A 19,843-nucleotide genomic window follows, 5' to 3' on the forward strand; every position below is an offset into this window, starting at 1 on the left:
AAAATATAAGAACATAAAAATGTCCACACTAGGTCAGACCAGTATCCTGTTTTCTGACAGTGGTCAATGCCAAGTGCTTCAGAGGTAATGAACAGAAGAGGTTATCATCAAGCGATCCTTCCCTGCTTATCCAATCTAATAGGGACCGGGGCCAGACTGGATCATCAAAAATTCCAATCATCCGTAGAGCTTCATCCCCAGTTCAGTTAACACACAGAGCCGGATAATGGAGACTCTGGTAAAGAGGATTCTAAGAACATAAGAGCAATCATCCTGGGTCAGACCAAAGGTCCACCTAGCCCAGTATCCTGTCTTCTGACAGTGGCCAATGCCAGGTATTTCAGAGGGAATGAAAAGAACAGGTAATCATCAAGTGTCGCCCATTCCCAGCTTTGGGCAAACAGAGGCTAGGGACACCATCTCTGTCCATCCTGGCTAATGGATGGACCTATCCTCCATGAACTTATCCAGTTCTTTTTTGAACTGTGTTATAGTCCTGGCCTTCACAACATCCTCCCGTCGGGTTACCTTTGTTTGACCCTTTGACCACACTCCTCTTCCTGTTATTTTATTAGCTGTCTCCTGAAATCACTTGGCTTCCAGGTCCTGCGAATCTCCCCCTTAGACTGGGGCGGGGGTGGAACCCTTTAGCAGTAGGCAGGCTTCTGCCCACCCACTTCCTGGATCTCAATAGGAACATCCTCTAGCAAAGGGTTTCACAGACTGACTGTGTGTTGTGTGAAGAAATACTTCCTTTTATTTGTTTTAAACCTGCACCTATTAATTTCATTTGGTGATCTGTAGTCCTTGTGTTATAAGAAGGAGTAAATTAAACTTCCTTATTTACTTTCTCCACACCAGTCATTTAACAGCTAATTTAGACCCCATCATTTTATATGTATATTTGAGATTATGTTTCCCAATGTGCATTACTTTCCATTTATCAACATTGAATTTCATCTGCCATTTTGTTACCCAATCACCCACTTTTGTAACATCCTTTTGTAGCACTTCGCAGTCTGCTTGGGACATCACAATCTTGAGTAGTTTTGTATCTTCTGCAAATTTGGCCCCCTTACTGTTTACCCCCATTTTCAGATCATTATGGTGTTGGGAATCTCACTCTGTTTTTGTCTGCTGATCCAGGCACTTCCCTGGGTTCTTTCTAGTCTTCATTTCTCACCTCCGCCTTGCCCCAGAGATAGATCTTTCAGATCTGGGCAGCAGAGGGTCCTACCATGGTAGAAGCAAAGTGTGAAGACTGGTCTACACCTAAAACATAGGTTGACCTCAGTACTTTGCTCAGGGCTGTGAAAAACTTTATCTTCTATGCAGCGTAGTAAGGTCCACCTAGTCCCCTCTGTAGATGAAGTTAGGTCAACGGAAAAATTCTTCCATCAACCCAACTACCCCCTCTCAGAGAAGTGAATTTGCTACATAGAAGGTAAAACCCCTCCCGTCAATGCAGGAAGCGTCTACACTACAGTGGCACAGCTGCAGTGGAATAGCTGTGCTGCTGAAGCCACTGTCATGTAGACATACCCTGAAAGAGACTGTCACAGATAGTCATGGCAGTAAAGGTTCTGTGCGCCATTTTCCTTCTAACTCATGGAGGCGCCCCCTGAAAACCCCAGCTAATCGTTTTTAAAGAGCTTTATAAAAAAAGATTCCTTTATATCTACTAAGTGTATTACCTCCGACCAGATCTCTCTTTACTTGTTAGCAGAGTCTGGGGGCTGTTCTCCTCCTAACCCATGCTCCTCTGAAATCTCCAGCTGATATCTGTAAAGCCCTTCAGAGGAGAAATCAATCTATAAGTATTAAATGTTATTTCCCCAACCAGATCTCTCTTCCATTATCGGCATTGCAATAACAATGTGTATCCGTAGGATCACATTGCACATTCTATGCACCGAGAATCAGTACCTCACACAACCAGCTGTACCTGTGATCTCTAAGCCAGCTTCCTCCGAATGACCGAGGATGGCCTGGGGAGTCAAATCTCAGAGCTGTTCTTTGCTCTTCTGACAGGCAGGGGAAGAGGACCTCGTTCCAAAGAGGGGACAGTGGCACAAAACTTCCCTTTATAATTACTGACTCTTACATGAGAAGAAACAACTCTAAAATCCTCTTGCGTGTCACGGGTCATGATCAAGAAAATTGACTCTTTGGGGAACTGGGGATACTTCCACTGGAGGACTCATTAATAAGTTAATGGAGTGTTGCAGTTTGTTTTTGTGTTTATGTTAGTCACTCAAATACAAGAGGCTGTGAAAATTCCCTTTAGTGCAGAGATGTCTGGGGTTGACACAAGGGGGCTATTGGGGGTCACAGTGCAAGAACTGGACATTTGACTGGCCTCCAAAGGAAATTCCAGGATTCCTGGGTTCTGTCCTGGTGCTGACATAGAAATCTGATCAAGGGGCTGAAACACAACAGAAGTAATCAGGGTTTAAGGTTTTCATGCCAGTTCTAAATGGGCAATGCAGTCTAACAACTATAGCAGGAGGCGGTTGTATTGCTGGATCCCTCACGGTCCCCGTTAACCTATTTTGTTCAAGAGGTCTACTGAAGGGACTAATAACCTTTTGGTGATGTCAAAATGTAAGGTCCAAGTTAAAAGTTGGTCTGATTCTGGGCTCATACAATCTGGGTCCCCAAACTTCAACATTTTGCAGCTCAATAGGCACTTGGGAACTTATTGTATCAATCAGAACCTGGTGTAGACATCTCAGAAGATTCTGGTACCTAATTTTATCAGGCAGTTCGGGAATAACATTAACGGGATCCTGATTAGTCCTTTGGATAGAACAGAATTCTAATTTGTAGGGTTCTGACCAGGCCAAGTCATTAAGGGTGTTACAAACAGCAGCCTCGTTCACTTTTAATTGGACTTGTGTCCCTAGCACAACAGCACACAAAGATTACAAGAGCAACTTGCTGCAAGTGCCAGTCTGAGGCCATATTCTTAAGCTAAGGCCTTTGGCTAAGCAGCAGAAGCAGCCATAAGTTGGAAAGCGACCAGTCACATCCTCACATTCCAAACCAGTCACATTGAAAGAAGGTGCTATGGGGCTGTTAGGAATACACTCCTGTCCTGATAATGCCTATCACCTCCAGAGAAAAATGTTTAAAGACAACTTAAAGTTTGATAGCATCCTGTCTGGCAAAAAATCACTTCTCAGTAGTTGTGGTTGTAAAACCCACATTTCTGTATGTTTTATCTTTATGGCCCCCACTTTTCTATTGTTAATCTGTCTGGTTCTCTAATAATTAATTTTGCTAGCTGTAAGTTAATGAGGGTAGTGGAATATAATTGGTTAGAGAATTATGTTACAATATGTTAGGATTGGTTAGCTAAATTTCAGTAAAATGATTGGTTAAGGTATAGCTGAAAATATTACTATATAAATTAGGGGCAAACAGAAAGTAAGTGGGGATTCGAAAATAAGGAAAAAGGAACTTAAATTTAAGCTTGCTGGAAGTTCACCCCAATAAACATTGAATTGTTTGCACCTTTGGACTTTGGGTATTGTTGCTCTCTATTCATACAAGAAGGACCAGGGAAGTGAGAGGGTAAAGGAATAAGCCCCCTAACACTTCTTACCATCCTAACCTGAGTGGCTCTGGCTGGGGATTTAAAGAAAATTAAAGGAGTTACCTGCACAAACCATTTAACTTTCCTGGGGTATGTCTACACTGCAATCGAGGGGTGTGGTTAAAGCCCCTGTGGGCATACACAAGCTAGCACTAACCTAGCTACCTGAGTAGCAATAGCAGTGAAGCATGGGTTCAGCATGGGCTAGACAAACCCACTTGGAACCCTGCAATGCGCTGCTGCTCCTGACATGAAATGAAGCACGTAAATATCACAAAATAATATAACGTTTAAAATAATATTCAAAACAACGCTTCAGAAATCTGAAACAAAATTGAGAAATTTTCTGAAATGACAACTTTCCCAAACTGATTTCTTTTTCAGAATTTTCATTTCATGGGAAATTTTGATATTTTCCTCCCCAGAATTGGACCAATTACAAATTTAAAAATGTTGAAATTTCCAACAAATTGGAAATTCTGAGTTTTGTCCATACCTTCTCTCTTCCTTCTTTTTCTATCTATCTATCTATCTATCTATCTATCTATCTATCTATCTATCTATCTATCGTGATTCTGTAGTTCTGAGGGTATATCACAGCTAATTATGTAGGCACAATGACGAGGTATAGGCCAATAATTTCAAACCTGTTCCCTCATGTTGTTTCTTATTTCTGGGGTGGCTAAAAGTGGTACAGTTTTGAAAATCAAGCACTTGTGTGAATGTAGGTTGAAGTCCTGGGATGAAGTGCTGGCCCCATTGAAGTAAATTAACGTTTTGCCTTTGACTTCAGCAGAGCCAGGATTTCACCCTGTATGTTTTTGGGTATTTTCTTGTTTGTTTGCGTCTCTCTCTCTCTCTCACACACACACACGCACTCTCTTTGTGTATATTCTCTCTCTAATTATTTTTTTTTTAACTTTTTCCATACAGGGACACAACCAATAAAGCAACATGGTCATTTTGGCATTAAAATTTGGCCAGTGGACAAATTAAATGACAATTCCGTAACTCCAGGCCAGAGGCAGTGCTAGCCCATTGGGGGCCCTAAGCAGGAATATTTTTGCCCCTCCCCCAACACATAATAAAAAACACATAGGAGCCCCCCTTGAGCTGCTTGGGGTCCTAAGCAATTGCTTAGTCTGTTTACGCCTAGCGCTGGCTCTGTTCCAGGGTACTTGGGCTCATGATATCAGAGCTGGATGGTGGTGACATGACAGTTTCCATCCTGCATTCCTTGTGTATGCAAAAAACCCCATGGGCCCAAACCTGAAGCCCTTCCTTAGTCAAAATCCTTATAGACTGCAGGATCAGCCCCAGTGGGCCCTTTTGATGCACAAAGAGGGTTGAAGTCTATCAACGGCTGACCAGCCTCAACTCTATGAAGGTCCTTCAGGCCCAGAATGGCAGTGCCTTACGGAGGTCTGAGCACAGCAGTATGGAAAAGGAGCATGACGCAGTATACAAAGAACTCAGGAGCCCTTAGTTCTCACCCCAGCTTTGCCACTGACCTGCTGTGTGTCCTGAGGCCAATCATTTCCCTTCTATCTACCTCTCTATGACCTCCTATTGTTCTTCCGTCTTGCCTACTCAGATGGTAAACTCTTTGGGGCTGAAGATTTCCACTGCTATTGTTCTGGGCAGCACCAAGCCTGATGGGGCCCTGATTTTGCTGAAGTTTTTAGGTACGAAAGTAATGACAATGGAACTGTAAGCATGGGCATGGAGCTGGTGCAGTTCACAAACTCTCCTGACATATGTTCCCTTTGTGGCGATAGGGAGACTCTGGTACACATCTGTGTATAGTGTGTGTGGCTGAAGTCCCTCTTCCAGTGCCTCTAGAACAGTGGTTCCCAAACTGGGGTTGCAGAACGTTACAGGGGGTTCACCAGAAAAATGTCACTAATGGCGGCCAGAGGACCCCGGGCATTGGAGGCAGCAGATGGGACCCAGTTGCAGGGCAGACGGCCTGAGCCCCAGGGAGAGCAGGGCCGGGCAGTTGGGGCTGGCAGCCCGAGCCCTGCCCCCATGAGTGGGGGAGCTGGGAGCCCGAACCCCAGCGCTCTGCTTGGGGCTGGCAGCCCGAGCCCCAGGGAGAGCGGGGACAGGCAGTTGGGGCTGGTAGCCTGAGCCCCAGGGAAAGCAGGGCCAGGCAGTTGGGACTGGCAGCCTGAGCCCCAGGGAGAGCAGGGCTGGGCAGTTGGGACTGGCAGCCTGAGCCCCAGGGAGAGCAGGGCCGGGCAGCGGGGACCTGCAGCCCGAGCTCAGTGGAGCTCAGTTGACCGTGGCGGTCAACGGGGTCCAGCAGCAGGAGCCCCATAGAGTGCGGAGGAAATTTAAATTTAAATCCCTGGAAATATTCATTTTTAGGAGGGGGTTCATGAGATTTCACAATGTAGTGAAAAGGGTTCGCGGGCTGTTAAAGTTTGGGAACCACAGCTCTAGTACAGTGGTCGGCAATCAGGGTAATCTGATTGAAGGCTGTGAGACATTTTACTGACGTTGACAGTCTGCAGGCATGGCCCCTGCAGCTCCCAGTGGCCGCGGTTCGTCGTTCCTGGCCAATGGGAGCAGCGGGCCATCCCCGTCACCCATTCCCATTTGTCTCTGCTGTTGACTCTCATTTACTACACCCTCTGTTGGAAAAACACAGGCACAGCAACCTGTCTCATCAGCCACTTGGACACCTGGCAAACTTGTACCAGCCTACAGCTGTTCAGGGTTTTGCATTTGGCTGTCTTTCTGGTCACAGGCTTACAGCAGTGTTACAAAACATTCAGTCTTGGCTGGCTGAGCCAGACTCTTAATTGACAGAAGGAAAAAGGAGAGAGGTAGGAAAGAGAAAAACAAAGATAGGGAAGGAAAAGGACTTCTTGCAGGGAGGGGAGAGGGACAGTTTTTGGTTTTGGGGGGGTGGGAAGAGAAGCAGCATTGGTGGGGCCATGGGGGAATTGGAGGAGCAGGAGCAGGGCCTTGGGGCAGAGCGCAGGCAAGGCCACAGCTCGGGTGTCCTTTCGGTGGCACTGCTCCAAAGGCAGCTGGCTGGCGTACCTCCAAAGAAGAAATGAGGGTTTATAACAGTAAGTGAGAACAGGCTCTGGTTCTGTAGCCGTGATCCTGGGTTACTTACTAGTAGCAAAGTTGGGACTGGACAGAGTCAGATCTCTCTGAAACCAGTGTCGTGTTAATATGAAGAGATTGCACAGCACCCCCCAAATACCCCCTCCACTACCCCACAAATACATTTGCCCACTACACACACACCCCTCCACCCTCAAATACCCTCTCCTGCCCCTGTACACCCCCCCCCTCCCAATACCCCACCCAGTACACATACCCACCTCCACCACCTTCCAAATACCCCCTCCCAGCGCACACACAGCTCCAACCCTACCAAAACCCTCTCCCAACACGTCATCAATACCTCCTCCAGGTCCCCTCCCCCAGCAGTGTCCTCTATTTGGGAACTTGAAATATTGACACACTAGATAGAGTTGAATTTTAAAGGCAGATCTTTCTGTTCCCCTTCATGGTGTGAGTGCAGAAGCCCCTGCCGTGTGATAGAGGCAAACACGGGTCAGTCCCAGGGACTCTCATCTGGCAGGGGTTGGTTCAATCTCAGATTTTACTTTTTATTATTATTATTATTATTATTATTTACTTTTTAAATTTTATTTGATATTTTTAAACTTTCAAATCTATATTACTTTAATTAACTTTCTATTTCTTTTATATTCTGGCCTGTCCCCTCTCACCCAGGCCTGAGCCCCCCTCCCCCAACCGAAACCAGACCCTCCAGCCATCCCCATCTCCAGCCCCGACTCAGGCCCGGCCCCTCATAGCTGGGCTGCACAGAAGCGGAGGAGAAAGGGGGAGGAGGCACTGGAGAGGGATCCGCCGTCATAGCGAGACGTGGTTCCCATAACTCCTTTCCCCCCATTGGGAAGAGGAGCTGATACTACGCCAGCCGGGGAGCTTATCAGCTCAGCTCCCCACCATGAAGATCAACCCCTGCCAGCACCGCTCCACACCCACCTGCGGCTTGCAGTTTGGGGGGTAAGGGGTAACGCATGGACCCCCGCTTCCCAAATTATGCCCATGTTAAAAATTGGGGGGTGGCCATGGGTTTTTAAGAATTTTGTAAGCCCCTCAGAGATAATGGACATATCTAGCCAGCCGCTGCTCATGTTATCTATTTCCATTTTTGATATCATTTCATTCACCTTTAAATTAATATAATAAAGGGGATGAGATCTGGGTGTTCATTTTTCCACCACATAAGCTCCATGAAATGGTCCATCTCACAAATCCTACCTTCCAGGGAGCACAGCTGCCTATTTGAAGGCCTCCTGTTTGCAGGTGTTACTGATGGGCTTCCTCTCATCCTCCCCATGTGCTGTGGTGCACTTTGAAAAACCTGGGCAACATGTTCCCCTTTTACTGCACTTCAGCTCATTAAAGAAAATCACAGAATCATAGACTATCAGAGTTGGAAGGGACCTCAGGAGGTCATCTAGTCCAACCCCCTGCTCAAAGCAGGACAAATCCGCAACTAAATCATCCCAGCCAGGGCTTTGTCAAGCCTGACCTTAAAAACCTCAAAGGAAGGAGATTCCACCACCTCCCTAGGTAACCCATTCCAGGGCTTCACCACCCTCCTAGTGAAAAAGTTTTTCCTAATATCCAACCTAAACCTCCCCCACCGCAACTTGAGACCATTACTCCTTGTTCTGTCATCAGCTACCACTGAGAACAGTCTAGATCCATCCTCTTTGGAACTCCCTTTCAGGTAGGTCAAAGCAGCTATCAAATCCCCCCTTATTCTTCTCTTCCGCAGACTAAACAATCCCAGTTCCCTCAGCCTCTCCTCATAAGTCATGTGTTCCAGTGCCCTCATAATTTTTCTTGCCCTCCGCTGGACTCTTTCCAATTTTTCCACATCCTTCTTGTAGTGTGGGGCCCAAAACTGGACACAGGACTCCAGATGAGGCCTCACCAATGTCGAATAGAGGGAAATGATCACGTCCCTCGATCTGCTCGCTATGCCCCTACTTATACATCCCAAAATGCCATTGGCCTTCTTGGCAACAAGGGCACACTGTTGACTCATATCCAGCTTCTCGTCCACTGTAACCCCAGGTCCTTTTCTGCAGAACTGCTGCCGAGCCATTCGGTCCCTTGTCTGTAGCGGTGCATGGGATTCTTCCGTCCTAAGTGCAGGACTCTGCACTTGTCCTTGTTGAACCTCATCAGATTTCTTTTGGGCCAATCCTCTAAACCCAGCCTCCTGTTTGTGTGAAGTCCCTAAATCATGGAAACATGGCTCCCTATGTTTTGTTTAGGTCCCATGAGAGGTGCTGACCTCTGTTGTCATTTTCTTCACTCCTTCCTTGAGGCCCTTTTTTCCAAGCCTGGCATGATGATGTTAGGGAGTGCAAATGTCAATGTTAGGATTCAGGCCTGTATTTTTGCCTAAAATATAGTATTTTAAGTTTTGCTTTTACCTGTTTAGTTTTTGATACATATATATTCTTACTAATACATGTGAACAAAGGGATCCTTACTAAGAAAAAAAACACTAGTATGTTGCTTTTCCCCAAGCCAAATGGGTTTTTGTTAGAATAATATAAACAAATAAAAGCAGTTAAAGTGTTACTGGGCATGGTAAAAGTGTAACATACGAGCGAACACTTAAAAACTACCCCAACTCCTTATATCAAGGCAAGGTCAAGCAATCAGTCGAGAAGAACAAAGGGGGGATTTTGGTAAGGGGAGAGCCAAAAAAATGCCAGCCTCTGACCGTAGCACAACCTCACTCTCTTACCCCTCCCATGGGGTACAAAAGGGGTGAAATAAAATCCCCAGACGCATGAACCCCCAAAACACAACATAACCATAGGTTGTAAGGGGTGAAACTGCGGTGGGCATTCAGTTCAGGTATAATTATGCTGACTGAAAAGAAAAAGTTGAAACACTGAAACACAAGGCTGTGTTATGGAACACATGCTTGCTGAAAACTAACCCCAATAAACATTGGATTACCTGCAGTTTGAACTTCTGGTCTTCTGCTTTCTGTGCGCACAACAAGAAGGAGAAGGGGGAACGGGGAAGGGGGAGAAGGGGGACGGGGAAGGGGGAGGGAGATAAAGAAAGAGCTCTCTAACGAACAAGATCCTCTTAGCTTCAAATTACTGGCTCATTTTCCTTTGTGGAGTCAAACAGAGCTGTTTCCACAGCTCCATCTAGTGGCAGATCCTTCTTATACACACACTTAAATTCTGGGTGTTTTACTCCCCAAACAAATTGAACCTTGAGACCTTTCTTCAGAACATTAAAACAAGCACCAGAGATACTTTCCCCTTCCATTTGATTTCTCAGATGAAACTTATATTGTGCTGCCTTTCACATGGAACCAGAATTGCTCGAGACAGTGAAGGCAGGAGAGAGCCCTGCCTCCCTGAAAGTTGGTACCCTGAGCCAGGTCTCTCAAGGCAGTGAGATCAGCCTGAGAGCACTAAGCTCTGTAACACTGGTGTTGCTTTGTGAGGAGGGGAGAGTTTGTGTCTCCTTGTTTTCCTGTCTTTGCAACTGTAACAGCTAGAGACTTTTAGGGCCAGATTCACAAGGTAGATTTAGGTGTCTCACTGCCGCACTAGGTGCCAACATTTAGAAACCGCTGGCATTCACGGAAACCCTGCTCAGCTGCTCCCTAGCCCTAGAGGTGCCTACAAACCTCAGGTGTCTAAGTTTCTACCTGTAAAGCCCTCAAGACGCCAATTTTTTTGCCAGTGGGCCTGCACAAAGCCCCCTAAGCACTGATGCTGCTGAGCAGCTCAGCACCTAATTCAGGCCTAAACCTCACTGGGATTTGCAAACTAGGTGCTCCCCCACCTATCTCGGTTGAGGGGCCTGATCCCTGTGGGTGTGCTCAGATCTCTCAGTCTCTCCTGCTGAAGCTTTTCCACTCTGTGTACATACTTAAAACTTCCCTGAAGCAGGGACTTGGAACCAAGGTCTCCCAGGAGAAGGGACCAAGCCACTAGGCTACAGAGAGAGTGAGAATTACTCTACAGCCTAGTGGCTAATATGGCTAGTGCATTTGCCTGAGAGAGCCAGGTTCCAGACCCTGCTTCAATGAAAGCTGGACCCAGGTCTCCCACCTCCCATGAAACTGCCCTTCTGGCAGGCTCCTGGAGTTCCCAGGATCCTTGGGAGCGCCGCCTGCCTGCCTGGTGGGCTGCTGCCCCCTACTGGGGCTTCCAGGCACCACACTCCTCTCAAGGCTCTTCCCTCCCCATTCCCACAATGTCCAGGAGGGGTGAAATTAGTGTGTGGAAAAATGGTGGTACGCTCCTGAAGCTTGACCAACTGTGAAGCTGAGTTGAATTCACAGAGATCTTGGTCCTCCAGTTTCCAGAGGAGAATATGAAAGATTTCAGGGGGAAATTAATCATGTGTGGCTTTTATGGTAGCAGTCCTCTGCTAAGGCAAACAGAGTCTGGTGTCTCTGTCCACACCACACTATCAGTTCACATTACACTTACCTCCCAATCTCCATCCACAATTCCATACTCCCAACCCAACCCCTCAAAGATCTACAATAAGGACAAATGCAAAGTACTCCACTTACAAAGGAAAAATCAGTTGCAAACATACGAAATGGGGAATGACTGCCTAGAAATGAGTATTGAAGAAAGAGATCTGGGGGTCATAGTGGATCACAAGCTAAATTTTGAGTCAACAGTGTAACACTGTTGCAAAGAAAGCGATCATTCTGGAATGTATTAGCAGGAGTGTTGTATGCGAGACATGAGAAGTAATTCTTCTGCTTTACTCCACTCTGATATGGCCTTAGCTGGATTACTGTGTCCAGTTCTGGGTGCCACATTTCAGGAAGGATGTGGAAAAATTGGCAAGAGTCCAGAGAAGAGCAACAAAAATTATTAAAGGTCTACAAACATGAAAAAAATGGGTTTGTTTAGTCTGGAAAAGAGAAGACTGAGGGGGGACATGATAACAGTTTTCAAGTACATAAAATGTTGTTTCAAGGAGGAGGGGGAGGGTGGCTAAGCACTGGAATAAATTACCTAGGGAGGTTGTGGAATCTCCATCATTGGAGATTTTTAAGAGCAGGTTAGACAAACACCTGTCAGGAATTATCTATATAATGCTTAGTCCTGCTATGAGAGTGCAGGGGACTGGACTAGATGACCTTTCAAGGTCCCTTCCAGTCCTATGATTCTATGATTCTATTTCTGTTGAATTAGTCAACAGTGAAACAGCTAATGGTGTGCATAGTTGCGCCAAATGGGATTTGAAAATGACGGTGTTCAAACAAAGCTTTAAGGCTGGGATTTTCAGAAGACCCTTGGGGAGTTAGGCATCCAACTTCCATTGGCCATCATGCAAGGTTAGCTGGTGGCATTACTGCCTTTTACATCCCTTTGAAAACCTCAGTCTCAGTGCCTATGATTAGGTAAACCAACTTTACAAAGCTGGCCCAAATATTATCAGTAGGCTTTAGAGTCAAGACCCTAATTGAGAAGCGAGAGATCCATCACCATGTTCCATGGACATCTTGGGTCAAATTTATCTCTGGCATAAATAGATTGATTTAAATGAGGTTAGAGCAAATATTTCTTTCTGGAGATTCCAAGTGACTGCTACAAATTTTAGATACTCAATTCCGACTAAAACTCAGTGGAATTCAGACACCAAACTTCTTTAGATCCTGTTTAAAATCTTAAACATGGATTTTCCACACAGAATCCTTTACCAGGGTCATGTTTAGTGAATTTATTTCCCACCCACAAGGCTTAGACACTTATTTATTTCTGTAAAATTGTCAAAGCCAGAGAAGTGTGAGTGATCTACACCACTCCAGAAAGACACACTCTGGCTTTGGATGTAAACTGGCATAGAAATGTACATCAACAATGAATACCACTGTTTCCAATATGCATCAAGGCTGTACACTACAATTAAATGTACTTCAGCAAATAACAAGATGCTGACTTCCCTCCCACATCTATAGCAGCATCATCCTTGAAAACACACCAGATGCTCTGGGGATATCTTCTCAAGAGCCCTTTTTAAAGTACATATACTTAAGTTCTCCTTCAAGTTCCCCATTGTTAGTAATAAAGAGCCAACACCATTTATTTATTTGAGCTACTTGGTGAGATATATTTCATGTTTTGCTGTAGCTATTATAATGGATCTGATTGTTCAATCTTTCATGCATGTTTGAATCTAATCTATCTATCTATCTGTCTATCTATCTACATTTCTATTTCCCCATTTCTGTATGTGTGTTCCTTTCTGTCTCTTTCTTTTCTATCTGTGTGACCATTTGTGTCTCTATTGGAATGTTCAGAACTTTCAGGTGTGGTGGAAATCAGAATCGGTAGTCTTTTAAAAAACTACCATGCCATACATTTCATTCATGCAATCATCAGATAATGTAATCTTTCTGCTTTTGCTATGCTGAAAATTAATGGATCTCAGTATCAAATGGACTCAGAAATCTGGAAGTATAAACTGTGAAATATAAAGGATATAATTATTCTAAATTTTATTAATTAAAATATGTTATTGTTTTCTATATATTTATCACCAAATTATTATCTCTCCATCTATGTTTGTGTCTCTCTCTTTATCTATCAATATAACTCTTTGCCTGTCCATTGAATTACTTGAAAATTATGGTTGTTGGGGAGGTTAGAATTTGGCTCTTCAGAAGAGAGCTATTATAACCTGTCATGCATTGGATGGCCCAGACATTTCATACTTCAGCACTATCTTTAGGGTATTATTCTTTCTCTTTGAACATCTGACTGACTTCCACACAAGTCATTGTGTTGTCTTTCTAATTCAACTAAGCTGAAAGCTGATGGTGGATCCCAATGTAAAGAGGACTATGATACTTTGCATGGTAGAATTGTGGGAATGTAAACAAAATAAGAATGAAGCCTAGGGTGAGTCTTTATTTTGCTAGCAAATAAAAGCAATGATCATTATCATCTCTCTCTTTCTCCCTCTCTCTCTCTCTTCCTCTATGTGGAAGCCTCTTTGTCTCCTTCTCGATCTGTCTGACCATGTGTCTGTCTATTGAAAACTTTTGGATATTGTGATGAGAACAAATTGGCTCATCTGTAAAGACTTGCTATAGCCTCCCATATCTTTGAAGGGCACAGAAATGTCCTACATAAACACTTTATTTAGAAATTTGTGCCTTTTTTCCCTGAACATATAAACATATGAGATAATGTAATATTTCTGATTTAGGTAAGATGAAAATTAATGGATTCCTATATCAAATGGACAGTGATACTTTGCATGGTGGGAATCTGGGAATGTAAAACAGTTTGAGTAACGAAGGGTAGAATTATTCTGTATTTTATTAATTTTAATAGGAACCTATCTATTTATTGATCTCTCAATCTGTCTATGATGTCCCTTCTGTTTCTCTCTTTCTCTGTTTCTGTACCTATAATATTATACTCAGTGCTTACAGTGAGGTTGTGGAGAACAGAACTTGGCCCCTTATTCCATAATGTTACCATGTTTCTGAAGTACACTGAAGTCTCTCCAATAGAAAAGTTTTGTTAGAATATTGAACATTCTTTCTGAATGGGCAGCTGAGTTGGAAAAAAAAAAAGACAAAAGGTACTTTGCATGAAATCTGGAAATGTGTAGCCACTAAGTAAATGAAGACCAGAGCATTTCTATATGTTCTTCCACTTCGAGAAAATTATCTATATATCCAACCTCAATGTTGTCACCTTACTCTGTCCCTGACTGTAATATTAAACTTACAGTTCACAAAGTCTAACTTCCTTTATTTATCACTTGGATAGGTACTCCACAGTCCATGGAAGGACAAGCTGTTTCCTGTGATTGGCCTATAGAGAAGGATTCCTGAGCTCTGTTCCAAGCTGCAAAAGAGGAGTGGGTTCCAGGGTTTAGAGGTTCATGGGCTCCTGGGTAAAACTTGGTGAATTTTTTGGACAAAGAGTTTATTTGTTATTGAGAAAGGAAGTTTCAGTTGTCCTGAAAATATTCACTAATTACATGAACTGTCAAATAGTTTCAGCCAAAAATATATTTTTCAGGCTAGATTCAAAGGGATCTAGGTACTATTCCCAAAACAGCCAGAGGAGGAGGAGCACCCTTTAAGATTTTTAGCCTCCTTGTCCAGACACTCAGCTGGGACGTATCAGTGTGAATGCCTCTTCTAAAGCAGGGATTTGAACCACAATCATCCCCCCTTTTTCTAATTAAGCACCCAAACACGGTGCTATAGGCCAGGCTGGGTGGGCACTTTTCTTATTCTTTTCTTTTGAAGCTGTTCCATTTTGTGTCGCTAAATAAATATTAATTGCAGCAGCCACTTGAACTTGGGACTCCCACCTACCCATTTTTTGATTTTTCAGAGCTACTAAGGGACACATATTCAGCCAGCTCTTCTCCTGGGTTCTGTGCCCTGCTAGGAGGGTGGGGTGGGAGGTGGGGAATATGATCTATTAGTTAGACAAGAGGAGGTTGGGCATCAGCCCTCTAAATTTCTATTTCCAATTATGGGAGGAGATTGGGGTCTAGTGGATTAGAGCCCGGGCGTTGGATACAGGTCTGCTGCATCCCATTCCGGTTCAGGCAGGGAGTGTGGTTCAATGGTTAGAGTAGTGGGTACTAGGAGTGAGGTGCAACCTTGATATAGAGTTTTCTCTGGCAGTGAGACATCCTGGGTCTGTTTTGAACTCCAGAAGGGAAGCAGTTTCTGGTGATTAGATGAAAGTCAGAGAGTCAGAACTCCTAGATTCTATCCCACTTCTGGGAGAGGAGTTAAGTGGTTAGAGTGTGGGGGATGGAAGTCAGGACTACTGGGTTCTCTCCCTGGCTTTGGAGAGAAATGAGATCTGTTAGTTGGACAGAGAGATGGGAGGGAGAAAGAAACTCCAGATTCATCCACTGACCAAAGTGAAACTTCTGACATGTTGCATCCTTACTCGTTCTTCTTGTTTGTACTCCATGCTCTTCTCCCCTGCAGTTAAGTGAAGAGGTGGCCATGGAGAATCAAACCACACCAACTGAATTCATCCTCTCAGGATTTTCCAAACTCTGGGGCTTGCGTTTCCTCCTCTCGGGCATCATCTCCATCATCTACATCTTCACCCTGCTGGGGAACATGCTCATCCTCCTCCTTTCCTTGGTGCAGCCGTGTCTCCGAACCCCCATGTATCTCTTCCTGGGGAACCTCTCCCTCCTAGACATCTGCCAGACCACCACCACCATCCCCCAGATGCTGCAGCACCTTCTCTCAGGCAGCAGCAGCATCTCCTATGCAAGCTGCATGGCACAGCTCTACTTCTTCCTCTTATTTGTGGGGGCAGAGGGCATTCTTCTGGCCACCATGGCATATGACCGCTATGTAGCCATATGCAACCCACTGCACTACACAGTGCTCATAAGTAACAAGATTTGTTCCACACTAGTGGCTGCCTCTTGGCTCATTGGCAGTCTCAATGCAGCTGTTCACACAGTCCTCACAATCCACCTGTCCTTCTGTGGTGTCAACAGACTCAGCTACTTCTACTGTGATATCCCACCCCTGCTGGCTGTGTCCTGCAGAGACATCTCCCTCAATGTCACCATGACAGTGATCTCCAGCCTCTTCTTGGGCTGGGGTCCTTCTTTGTGCATCATCCTGTCATATGTGCACATTATGTTCAGGATACTGAAGATGCAATCGTCCCAAGGGAGGAGAAAGGCCTTCTCTACCTGTGCATCCCACCTCATGGTAGTCCTGCTCTACTACGGCAGCTGCATCTTCACCTACATCAGACCCATCTCCAACTACTCTCTGGACAAGGACAGGATGATCTCCCTGCTGTACAGTCTCATCACCCCTATGTTAAATCCAATCATCTACACCCTCAGGAACAAGGATGTGAAAGGGGCTATGAAAAAGGTCTTTGATAGGAAAATGTTTTTCTAAGGGAGTCAAGATTACTGCCACCTACCCCCAATGCTGGGAAGGGAGTGGGATGTAGTGAATTAGAACATATGGGAGGTGATAGTCAAGATTCAGCCCACGTTCTAACCCCTTCCTGAGTAGAGAGTAGTGTCTAGGGGGTTAGAGAATAGGGGCAGGACTCCTGAGTTCTGTTCCTAGCTCGAGGAGGGGAGTGAGGTCTAGTGATTGAAGTAGGGGCTGTGACGGTGCCCCCCATAAGGCTTTATGGAAATATGCATATGAATGTATATATGACATAACTGGAATATGTTTTATGCTACTGTCATGGTGCAAGACTCACCCCTGTGGTGCCTCCTGCTGGTCTCTCAGGGAATTAGCTCTTCCAGACCACCTCCCGGAACCTGGTGCCCCTTTCCCTGGAGTGCTGCCCCCTGGCAGTACCCCCACAGATCTGGGTTTCCCCTCCCTGTGGAACCACCACCCACTATCCCCACCTCGCCTCAGTCTTTGGCTACTGCCAGTCACCACTGAGTCCCCGCACAGTGGGGCAGACTGCAGTGTATAAGCCAATCATCCCAGGCAAGGGGGCTTTGGACCTGCTGCCTCTGCTTACCTGTGGGCTTCCCCCTGCAACCCTAGTACTTATCCAGCCTTACACTAGGCTAATGGAGACAGCTGGAACCAATCAAGGTCCCATTTATACTGTTTAAAAGCTCTCCTTCCAGTGCCCTCCAGGAGGCTGAGGTGAAAGGAGCTGGAGGAGAGGAAGCATTGCTGAATCCTTAGGTAAGGCTGAAGCTAGGAAAATGGGGCCATGGGGGAAGTGGCCCAGGGAATCAAAGTGGTGTCAGTGGTGAAGGGAAAACCACCAAAAGCTGCCCACATTAGGGTCCCTGGGCTGGAACCCAGAGTAGAGGGTGGGCCCAGGTTCCCTCCCCCCACCCTCCACCCCCATACTCTACAGAGATCCCCTGGAGAAGGGAAGCAGGACTCGGTCCAGGCAAGAGGCTGAACTGCGCCTACTGAGGTCTATGGAGCAACAGAGATTGTGGGGTATTCCCCCTTCCCATCTCCCATATTGGCCAGTGATGAAAGTAACTCAATAGGCTGTGACTCTTGGTGCTACACTGAGAAAAGGAGGTCACATTGGGGCCTTATCGAGTTTCTGAGGTCACTGAAACTGCCCAGAAGTGCGGGACCTACCAATACAGACTCAGGACTTTGTCACAGTTCCCAGTCAAGAAGCACTTAAGGACAATGGCTCTTAGAATGCTCCAATCCACATAAGAAGTCTACTTGAGGATGTTCAAGGTAGCATGTGACCCATGGCTGCTACCTGTAAGTTCTGAGTCATGCATGGAGTTGTGACTGGCCCATGTGACTCCAAAACTCCATATTGTAGCTGGGATTCTACACGGGGGAGTGAGGGGTGTCCACCCACCAGATAAAGTCTATTTAAACCCCAGGGAGACCCCTGCATGTGGTCTTTAGCTTGCTAAGGAGATAGCCTCTCCACCCCCAAGGATACCTGAAAGAAACTGGAACAAAGGACAGTAACTACAGGGGGTGTGAGTGTTTGCTGGACCCAGACTAGAAGGAGACTAGTCTGTAAAAGGAAGCTTACTGGAATTCCTCTAAGGGTGAGGTTTTTATCTCTATTAAGTTTTCTTAGACATAGACTTCCGTGTTCTATTTTATTTTGCTTGGTATTTCACTTTGTTCTGTCTGTTACTACTTGGAACCACTTGAATCCTACTTTCTGTATTTAATAAAATCACTTTTTACTTATTAATTAACCCAGAGTATGTATTAATACCTGGGGGGGGCAGTTATGCATATCTCTCTATCAGTGTTATAGAGGGCGAACAATTTATGAGTTTACCCGGTATAAGCTTTATACAAGGTAAAACATATTTATTTGGGGTTTGGACCCCATTGGGAGTTGGGCATCTAAGTGTTAAAGACAGGAACACTTCTTAAGTTGCTTTCAGTTAAGTCTGCAGCTTTGGGGCACGTGGTTCAGACCCTGGGTCTGTGTTGGAGCAGACTGGTGTGTCTGGCTCAGCAAGACAGGGTGCTGGAGTCCCAAGCTGGCAGGGAAAGCAGGGGCAGAAGTAGTCTTGGCACATCAGTTGGAAGCCCCAAGGGGGTTTCTGTGATCCAACCCATCACAGGGGCTGCTGGGAGTCAAGACTTCTAGGTTGTATTAAATGACGCTTGAAGTGGAATGAGCTAAAGGGTAAAGGTGGGGGGGCAGGAGTCAGTCTTTCTGAATTCTATTAGGGGAGAGGGTCTAGTGGTTAGAGCGGAGGACTGGTAACCCAAGGGCGGATGAGTTTTATTCTTATTTCTGCTAGTAATGTATTGTTTGACATTAGGACAATATTTATGCCTAATTTTCCACATGCGGACACTAGAGGTAATGATACTTACCCACTGCTATAAAAAGCTCTGATATCTCCAGATGAATGTTTTTATATCTGTGGAAATCGTTGTTATTAAATATGGAGGTCAATCACTAGGCAAGTTTGAGAGATGCATACACCATTACAGTTAAATTAAATATTAATTATATAATGTTAATGGCAGGCAGTATGTGGCCTTTAACATATACATTGGACATGACAGTGGAATCTGTTTGGCACAACGAGTGGTCAAGGACAACAGTCAGTAATCACTCTTTTGTCACTGACCCAACCATCTATCCACCAGGTTTTGATCTGCCAAGGCACCTATGGTCATCTCTGAGCTGGTTTTGAACAGGACAGGACAATTGTGTGGCCAATCTCTTTAATTATGGTAAACTTCAGACTATGTCACATATCTTTCTCGAATGTCCACTGACTTATTTCAAATGGCAGTTTCTCTACCTGATTGATGATGGCTGGGCATGTTTTGCATACGCCAATGAACATATACTTTTAACTACAGCCTTGAAACTGGATGCGGCTTGGATTTTCATAAGATGCTAAAGAATTTTGTTGCCCATCTCCCATTGAATTTTCTCATCGCCAAACTCATCCATTTCATCCTCACCCATAACAATTTTATATTCAACATTTGTCCAAACCAGGTGAACAGCCTTGGGTACTAGGATGGTACAATGTGCCACCCTCTTCATAAATCATATTGAATAAAAATTTCTGGACAAGTGCACCACAAAACCAATGATATAACTGAGATATGTTGATATTTTCATCCTCTGGACAGATGGCTCAAACTTCCTCATGGATTCCAGCACAACTTTAACAACTACCACCTGTCCCTTA

The 19,843-nt window shown here is 45.0% G+C and overlaps 1 protein-coding gene across 1 annotated transcript; it reads left to right on the forward strand.

Moving 5' to 3' along the window:
• Window positions 1-15,665: 15,665 nt before the first annotated feature.
• LOC140897003 (olfactory receptor 5V1) lies at window positions 15,666-16,595 on the forward strand. Its single transcript, XM_073309250.1, has one exon. It carries the CDS (start codon window positions 15,666-15,668, stop codon window positions 16,593-16,595), a length of 930 nt encoding a protein of 309 aa, XP_073165351.1.
• Window positions 16,596-19,843: the final 3,248 nt, after the last annotated feature.

The sequence above is a fragment of the Lepidochelys kempii genome, chromosome 13 (genome assembly GCF_965140285.1).
Source record: "Lepidochelys kempii isolate rLepKem1 chromosome 13, rLepKem1.hap1, whole genome shotgun sequence".
NCBI lineage: Eukaryota > Metazoa > Chordata > Testudines > Cheloniidae > Lepidochelys > Lepidochelys kempii.